Source organism: Halichoeres trimaculatus, unplaced genomic scaffold, assembly GCF_033239565.1.
Source record: "Halichoeres trimaculatus isolate MK-OKI-2021-1 unplaced genomic scaffold, fHalTri1.1 fHalTri1_scaffold_20, whole genome shotgun sequence".
Taxonomy (NCBI): domain Eukaryota; kingdom Metazoa; phylum Chordata; class Actinopteri; order Labriformes; family Labridae; genus Halichoeres; species Halichoeres trimaculatus.
This window is the reverse complement of record NW_027437198.1, coordinates 18,617,374-18,626,672: the sequence shown is the minus strand read 5'-3', so window position 1 is coordinate 18,626,672 and position 9,299 is coordinate 18,617,374. Positions and strand designations below refer to the sequence as shown.

General features: G+C 40.4%; 1 protein-coding gene across 3 annotated transcripts; it reads left to right on the top strand.

The window, feature by feature from the left end:
* The first annotated feature begins 3,419 nt into the window (after nt 1-3,419).
* gipc1 (GIPC PDZ domain containing family, member 1) lies at nt 3,420-8,389 on the top strand. 3 transcript variants are annotated; one of them, XM_074696552.1, is made up of 9 exons: nt 3,420-3,842; nt 3,951-4,028; nt 4,283-4,579; nt 5,006-5,572; nt 5,659-5,844; nt 5,977-6,157; nt 6,389-6,501; nt 6,593-6,674; nt 6,769-8,389. In XM_074696552.1, the coding sequence occupies exons 4-9, from the start codon at nt 5,273-5,275 to the stop codon at nt 6,918-6,920; spliced, it is 1,014 nt and encodes a 337-aa protein (XP_074552653.1). In that variant the 5' UTR covers nt 3,420-3,842; nt 3,951-4,028; nt 4,283-4,579; nt 5,006-5,272; the 3' UTR covers nt 6,921-8,389. The 3 variants fall into 3 exon arrangements, with proteins under 3 accessions (XP_074552653.1, XP_074552654.1, XP_074552652.1); XM_074696553.1 differs by having other exon boundaries at nt 3,948-4,028; XM_074696551.1 differs by having other exon boundaries at nt 3,933-4,028.
* The last annotated feature ends 910 nt before the right edge of the window (nt 8,390-9,299 follow it).

The following is a 9,299-nucleotide window of genomic DNA, read 5'->3' as shown; positions in this document are numbered from 1 at the left end:
ATGGCAAAATTGAAATCACGATTAAAATCTGATTAATTGTCCAGCCCTAACATTTACCTACTTTTGCTACTTCTCTGTGTCCGTTGGGATAACTAACCTCTTAACTTATGTTGTGGCTGTACTTCCGTTGTGGTGTCCCTTTTGCAAATCATCTGACACACACTGGTGTCATGGGAATGTACTTATCCCCGTCAGAAAGTGTTTCACCTGGCTGCAGGAGTGCGCATGAATTCATTGAAGGTGGAGCCACAGCACTGCACTTGACTTCATCCAAGTAAATTTCAACTATCTACAATTGCATTGTTTTATTCTGTGTTTTGGTGTTGTAATTATCTACGAGGTTTTGTACCACTAATATGAATTGTTTTGTAGGTTGTAACGTCGTACAGAATGAAAAAAACAAGGTAATATATTCCAAGTGTGATTTGACATCTGAATATGCTGTAATTAAGGTCTTTGCTTGGGGTATTTCAAATTAAATAAACATCGATATCTAAAATCAAGATCACTGTGGTTGTTTACTGGATTGGATTAAGTCTGTTAAGTCTTCCTGACCTAAAATGTATCAAAATACACAGATGGAGCCTGACCATCATATTTGTAATTCAGAAGTAATTTGAAGATATGGGGGGGGGTTGGAGAATTTATTATGACTAGTGTTCCCCTCTGCAAGCATTTTTATTCCCCCACTTAAAACGGACAGATAAAGCCGGACCATCAAATGATTTAATTTACAAGTCCTTCAGGTACTACTCTATAACCCTGTAAATCTAAACAAGTTATAATTCATCTCGACAAAGAAATGGGGGGAAACAAATTATTTTAGACTGTTTTACTCTCTGCCAAAATTTGTATCCCACCCTTAAAATAGACAGATGAAGCCTGACCATCAGTTGATTTAGTTTATAAGTGCATCAGATACTACTCTTTAACCCCTTTTATCATGAACAAGTTTCTTCTCTTCTGAGACTTGTTCATTGTAACAGCAGTTTTAGAGTAGTATCTGAAGTACTTGTTTAAAAAAAAAAATCATTTGATGGTCAGACTTCATTTTTCCAATTTAGGAGGGGGATAAAAATTTCAGCAGAGGGGAGAAACAGTCTGAAATAATTTGAACACCCCCCACTCCCCATCCACACACACACGCACACATTTCTTTGTAAAAATGTGATGTAAATTGTAATTTTTTTTTTAGAAATGTGTGTGTGTGTGTGTGTGGACAGAGGGTGGGGGGGTTCAAATTATTTCAGACTTATTCTCCCCTCTGCCAAAATTTGTATCCCCTCCTTAAATGGACAAAGGGGCCTGACCATCAAATGAATTTTTTAACAAGTACTTCAGATATTACTCTAAAACTGCTGTTACAATGAACAAGTCTCAGAAGAAAAGAAACTTGTTCATAATAACAGGGGTTAAAGAATAGTATCTGAAGCACTTATAAAATTAATCAACTGATGGTCAGGCTTCATCTGTCTATTTCAAGGGTGGGATACAAATTTCGGCAGAGGGTAAAACAGTCTAAAATAATTTGTATCCCCCCATTTCTTTGTTGAGAAGAATTATAACTTGTTTATATTTACAGGGGTTTTAGAGTTGTACCTGAAGGATTTTAAATTAAATCATTTAATGATCCGGCTTCATCTGTCCGTTTTAAGTGGGGGAATAAAAATGCTTGCAGAGGGGAACATTAGTCATAATAAGTTCTCCAACCCCCCCCCCATATCTTCAAATGACTACTAAAATACAAATATGATTGTCAGGCTCCATCCATGTATTATGATACATTTCAGGTTAGGAAGACTTAACAGACTTAATCCAATCCAGTAAATAACCACAGTGATCTTGATTTTAGATATAAATGTTTATTTAATTTGACATATTCTAAGCAAGGACTTGAATTACAGCATATTCAAATGTCAAATCACACTTGGAAAATATTACCTTGGTGTTTTCGCTCCGTACGATGTTACGACCTGAAAAACAAATCATATTGGTGGTACAAAACCTCGTAGATAATAACAACACCGTAAAAAAAAAAAAACTAAACAATAAAATTGTTGTTTCTTTTAATTTACTTGCATGAAATAAATCGCAGTTCTGTTTCTCCACCTTCACTGAATGGATGCGCGCTCCCGCGGCCAGGGGAAACACTTTCTGACGGGAGTAGGTACACTGGCACGACACCTGCCACCGTATATGGGGACAACTAACAAGTTAATCAACTTTAAACTTTAAGCCATTCTGTGTTTTCGGACCCAACAGGTGGTTTTTAAGTTAAACGACACATACCTTGAATTGGGCACCTCAACCATGGCCAGTTTCCGACGAAACATTGCTGCTGTATGCATCTTCCATTTTCACTCATTCAAACTCGAGACAAGTGCAGCCGAACGTGTTTCTGTCCACGAATCCCCAAACATCTTCGTCACCTCATCGATGAAACTGAAACATAACCGTGATACAATTGAATATTTTGACCAGGAGTCTTCTTGCTGTTACGCAGTCTTTTGGGAAACTTCTGAAATGTACACAGACTACGACATAAGTCAGCTGTTAGTCCCATCCGCTTGTGAGCTACAGTGTTAGCTAACTAGCCATTTGGCATACCGGCTAAAATAAGTTACGTCCTTACCTTTGAACAAAGACACACTTTAAATGTCCGGCGTGCATCGAAAACATAAATGATTCCATTGATGTGCAAACCAGCAAGTTAATTTGAAGTAAGCTTGCACACATCAACGGCTGAATTGGGAAGTTTCAGGATAAACACTCAGTAGTGGCCACGAGAGCTACGGTACTTCCGAGTTCCGAGCGCGGTTCATATGCTACGTCACATCCGTGTTTTCGGCGTGGCGGGAAAATTATTATTAAAAAAATATAAATATATGGAGTTGTTTTTTTTTCTTTAAACTTGTGAGATATGCCTTGCGACGGAGTATTAGGGCAACGTTAAAAAAATAATTAAATTTAACTATAGTAAAAAATGTGTTTTTAAAAGGGTGTATTAACAAGATTACCTTCATAAATTTACGATAATAAAGTCGTACATTTATGAGAACAATCTTGTAAATTTACAAGAAAAAAAAGTAATGCATTTCCGAGCAAAAGCTCATAAATTAGTTATAATTATCAATTTAACTCTACAGCTATAGGCTATTAAGGAGTGTGCCTGTTCAAAAATGTCGACCGTGGAGCATCTTACCAAGTAATTCTTTTGTTTAGGTTTCACAAATAAGGAATTATTTTATCTTTTGACACATTAGTATAAAAATAATTAGTATGATTGTTCTTATGACGATGTTGTGCGTATGTTGTGTGCTACCTTATCAGGGTCCTTCAGGACAGGCAGCGAGGCAGCTACGAAACCGGGGCCTTAACTCCGGTAGAGTTGAAAATATTGGGATATTTACGGATTCGGCTTTCCCCGTTCAATGGTAAACGATAATTCGCCTGTGGAACATTGTTTTAACAAATCAACACGTCCCTGCAATCACACTAAGGTTTGCGAGCTACAAGCGTATTGCCTCTTCGACTCTTGTTCTAATGAAACGTCTGCAAATTGCAGCACGGATAAAATATGATACAATATTAAATGACCAGGAGAGGTGTAGCGTCATTAAGATCATTTTGCACATGTGATATTTTTGTCTCCATCTGAGATTTCAAAGTACACCAAGAGGTACTGACTTTTTTTTCTCTTTACTTATGTTATGTAGAACAAAAAGTATCAGTTAATAAATCTACTTCAATAAAAGTAAAACGCCAAACCAACAAAGAATCAAAAGAAGGAAAATGGAGATATCAAATGAATTATGATACAGCAAACACCTAATGGAAAAAATGTGAGTATATTTTTTTTTTACTTTTAATTGGTGAGTTTTCCTTTTCTACAAGACTGATGTGACTGAGTATGACTTTCTGAGGTGACCCAGACCCTGTCCATTAAGTAGAGCCAGGGTTCAGCACCAGAGGTTCTGGCTACGTTGATCCTGCTGCAGCAGAAGAAGAGGATGTTACACAAGTTTCAGGTAATCATACATTAGAGGAGTTGAATCTACTCTAGTGTTTTAATAAAATACCAATTTCGCATATTTCATGAACATAAATAAGAAAAAAAAACAGTACCAACCAGGATATGTATTTCAATGTCTTTCCAATGTTTTGCTTTTGATGTAATGTAACAATAAAGAAAACAACAACACATTTTTCGTTTTTTTTTTTTTCCTTCTTAAAAATCACTCGCATGCCTCATACGTTTGTGTCTTTCCCTGTCATTCTACAGCTGAATTGTGAAAAACGAGCTTCCACAAATGATTCATTGGATTTTCCGTGGGAACCTGAATGCGCCATCGTTACTCCCCTGCTGGGCTCGCTTACAGCTAAATCTACAGCCACATACCGACACTGACAGATGCGGATCTAACCACACAATCTGTCTGAACAAAGTCAGCTTGAACGAAGCGGATGGTTACAGCCCGTCTCTGCAGGTGTGGCATCGTTGTTTTGACAGCGCAAAGCAGCACCGTTGACTGGCTAAGCTAGCAGAAGAAGCTAACGATAGTTGGCTAAAACTCCTCCGGTAAGAATGACTGGCCTGCCATATTTACTCCCTTCTGTTCACATTTGACGATTCTTGTTAAGCGAGCAAACTAACCTCAGTTGGGCCTCTTAAAATTGAGCTGTACCTTGAACGTTGAAAAGTAATTGCTTTGAATGTTAAATGCTGAGCGCTAAATTGCTAGTTAGCTGAGATTTGTCAGCGTGCTTGTTGCTGGATTTATAGTAAATGTGGGCTAGCAGCTAACATTAGCGCTGCCTGTTGTCTTGGTTGTCCAAGCTAAGAAATGAAAGAAGAGATTTGCCGAGATATTTTCATTTCATTCCATACAAACATTCAATAGCCCGTGCTTATAGAAGTTGTAATAGCTCAGTAGATTCAAACAGGAATGAAATGCTGAAGCTGGCTTTAATAAAAATCGCAGATTTATCTCTCTCTGTTTAACAGCTGAGGAACAACCACTGCAGGCTGCTGGACTTGACAGAACCAGATCCAGTTATGTGACCTGCTCTGATGTGTGGATTTCCAAATTCTGATAGCTCCTGGGTGAGACAGCTTTCAAGCTGGTCTGAAGAACCTTACTGTCACACTGAGGTAAACATCACATAGCCCAGCAGCTGAGTTGGCTGACCAGGTGTATGTTGGCCTGGAGTGTAGCATAAGTCCCCCCAAAAGCCTCCTTCCCTCCCCTACCTTAGCTCCCCCTGCACTACCATGCCTCTGGGCTTGGGAAGAAGGAAGAAAGCCTCTCCGCTAGTGGAGAACGAGGAAGCGGAGCCTATCCGTGCTGGTCTCAATGTGCCAGGTATGGATGGTCTAGATGGAGGTGTTGTTGGATTGGGAGAGGGTGCCACTTCTGAAGGTCTGCCTCCTCCGCCCAGCAGCATGCGACCTCGCCTCATCTTCCACACTCAGCTCGCTCACGGCAGCCCCACAGGTCGCATTGAGGGCTTCAGTAATGTACGGGAGCTCTATGCTAAGATTGGAGAAGCCTTTGGGATACCACCATCTGAAGTGAGTTATTGTGTATAATGAGTATTAATAAAAGCTTGCTCCATGAGGGAAAACTCTGATGAATCTGTTTTATCTGCCTTTTACAGGTCATGTTTTGCACTTTGAACACTCACAAAGTGGACATGGATAAACTGTTGGGGGGTCAGATCGGGCTAGAGGACTTTATTTTTGCCCACATTAAAGGACAACGAAAGGAAATCGAGGTTTATAAAGGAGAGGATGCTCTGGGGTTAACGATCACAGATAATGGAGCAGGCTATGCTTTCATCAAGGTGAGCAGTTCTAAAATAGCCTGCAGAATTGATTTTATTTGCTTCAAGGATCAGTGAAATGCATGACCACAGATTTTATTGGGGGGTAATTGCTGCATAGGATTTTTCTTTAAATAATGTGTTTTCCTTCAGAGAATCCGAGAGGGCAGCATCATCCACCAGATCCAGGTCATTAATGTGGGTGATATGATCGAGTCGATTAATGGACATCGCCTGATAGGGTGTCGACACTATGAGGTTGCCAAGATGCTGAAGGAGCTGCCCAAAGGGAAGGAGTTCACCATCAAACTAACGGAGCCTCTGAAGGCCTTTGGTAGGTGTGGGAGGTGGAGAAGACAGGCTGACGTGTGAGATTTGTGAGTTTTATATCCACAGTAACAGAAATGGTTTGACAGAATTGTCGCAAATCGGAAAGCAGACGAGTCACTTTACTTAGTTTGTCAAAAAATATATCTGGACAGCAGTTTACTGACAGGAGGCATTGAGCCAGGATTGTGACAGAAGAAGACAGTGTTTACATACCTCTTTGAATCTGTTTGTCCAGATATGATCAGCCAGCGGTCTGGAGGGTCCAGGTCAGCATCTGGGGTTCAGTTGGGGACCGGCAGAGGAACTCTTCGTCTACGCTCTAAAGGTCCTGCTACTGTGGAGGAACTGGTGCGTGTGGACGAATAATAAGCATCTGTGCTGTGTAGAAAGCATGACTGTGTTTTCTTAAGTGTGTGTGTTTGACTTCTTTGTGCTACAGCCATCTGCGTTTGAGGAGAAGGCCATAGAAAAGGTGGACGACCTGCTGGAGAGCTACATGGGCATCAGAGACAGTGAGCTTGGTATGTGTGCTGACTCCACAAGTGTCAGGAGCAGTTTGTGTCACGGCAGAGTGCGCGTTCCTCTGACCTGTCTCTCTTTCTCTCTGTCCTTCAGCGGCGACCATGGTGGAGCTGGGAAAAGACAAAAAGAACCCTGACGAGTTCGCAGAAGCTTTAGATGAAACTCTGGGAGACTTCGCCTTCCCAGACGAGTTTGTTTTTGACGTCTGGGGTGCCATTGGCGACGCTAAGGTTGGGCGGGTTTAACCTCAAACACTAATGGAGTAGAACAACATGTATGTGTGTGTGCGTGACACCCACAGCATTCAGCATTCAGCACTACTAAGGAGACACAACACTACCGTCGTGACTTTACTTACAGTATATTCCAGTGTATACTCCTACTCTTTTTAATTTAGGGTGCACTCTGTTGGGAGACTCTGCCTACACTAAGAGGAGTGTGGCAGAGGACGGGAGAGGAACTGACTGTGATGACTTCCCAAGTGCTTTTTTTGTCTTCCGGCTTTTTCCAGAAACTACAAGCACGCTGATGAGCATTTCCCTTTGGCCGCGTCACATGACCCTGCATGTCATCGTTGTTGTTGCTGGCAGTGGAACAAAAACAGCACATGTCTCTAGTGTGGGAGAAATGAAAGACAAGAGCTAACACTAAGTAGATTTTTTGACACTTAGCGAAAGAAAAATGTGATTTTATTCCTCAACATTGCACTGTGTTGCACTGCGCTGTAGGCCGACAACAGGATCGAGTAGAGTTGGTGCGTCACTGCAAAGCCTCGCTGAACGACAGTTCCTCGATATTACTGTTACGTTTTACATGCATGGGCTGTTCTATCTTTACCTTTTAAATGAACTCTGCTGTTTTTTTTTGTTATATGAAGAGGAAACTGGTGTTGCAAAAAGGCTCATAGTGAAGTGTAGCTCGCTGACTAAAAGATCAGGGGTGTTTGTTCACTGATAACACTCCATGCTGTAAGAAATTAACTGCAGCACATTTCTGTGTTACTTTGTTTGATGTTACAGGAAATCAGTGTTATTATACTTTTTTCTTTAAGGGTCATTGTGTGAGGACAAGAACAGACTGGTCCAAGAGTCAGTGGAGTGTCTTGACTTATTTTTTTTTATAGCTAGTGTTTTTATACAAAGTGATGTGATGTCTATTTTAAAACAATGTTTGTGCAACTGATGAGGAATTCAACCTTCATATTTTTGAAGCATTACAGAAGGCAGTATTAAAGGAGTCTGAGTCACGAGAGGGAACAAAAAAAGACACAGAAAAAGGGAGAGTGTTGGGAACAAAATGCCTTCATTCCTCTCATTTCATGCATTTTTTTTCATGCAAGTTTTTGTTAGAAGTCAGTGCATGATGCTGGAAACTCAAGTATCCTTTCAGTGGGAGCAGAATGATACCAAACTACTCTAAAACAGTGACTGTCGCAGAAGCCGGGATGTTGCACCAACGACCTAGTACAGGCAAACACATGTCTTAAAAGAACCTTGGTGTTAATAACCTCTTAAGTATATCCAAGTGTATGAAGCTATTTCTTAGTTTTGTTTTTCTTCTCCAGAGTTGATGAATTTTTCATTGAGTCATGTAATGAAACTGTTGCTAAAACACTGTAACACTGAGAGGATCACGTTATTTTGATGGCTTTGTATTACACTGTTGTCAATGTCCAATTATAATGCAATAGTAACACTGACATGACGATTTTCCTTCTGTTTTCTCTTTCTTGAATACAACACAGTTTGAGCACTCTTTCACTATGTTCTAGATTTAAAAAGATTTTACGTTAGAAAATTTATCAGAGCAGAGTTGCCCAAAATCAAAGATGTCCGGATAGAGGACATTTGATCTGCTGTCACAAGTCAAACAAGAACAGGAAATATAGACATTTTTAGAGTCATTAATGAAAATTTAACCCTTTCCTAATATTAATAAAATGTACAAACTTTTTTCTGTTCACAAAAAAATCAAATGAGCAAATGCAATGGCTCTGCACAACTAATGTTTGCAAAATTTAAAATTATTCAACCCCTAAGAGATAAATATTTGGAGTACATAGAGCGCTCTATTGCTGCAAATGTGACCAGACATTAGCTTGTGGCAGCTTTCCTTAAGAATCTCTGCTCATTCCTCAAAAACAATAGCCTCCAATTCACATATTTGCACATTGTGTTCAAGTCCTTTTTCTTCTGCTGTTTTGTGTAGCTTTGTTGGGAATAGTAAGACACATCGGAAAGGAGAGCCAAGAAGAGTTTAGACTTATTTGTGTTAGCCAGCCACACACAGATCCTCAACTTCACAGACTCTAGCTGAGAGCCACACTGTTCATTCTATGCACAGTCTGTGGTTTTCAGTGCCAGAAGAAGCAAAGCAGCCCCAGAGCCTCACTAAGCCACTGCCATGCTTCACTGTAAACAGGGTGATCTCTTCTTCTATTGGTCTACAGGACAACCCCCACCCCCCACCCCCCAAACCTCACTGGCTTTTCTTTGGGAGCTGACTTGTGTGCATCTTGAAGTTTGAACCTGTAGATCTTTAGCAGGTAGCATTTGCATCATAGTCTGCAAAACAAATCAGTGCCTGCTGCCACCAACTCTTGCTGGCGGTTCGTCTCTTCTGTC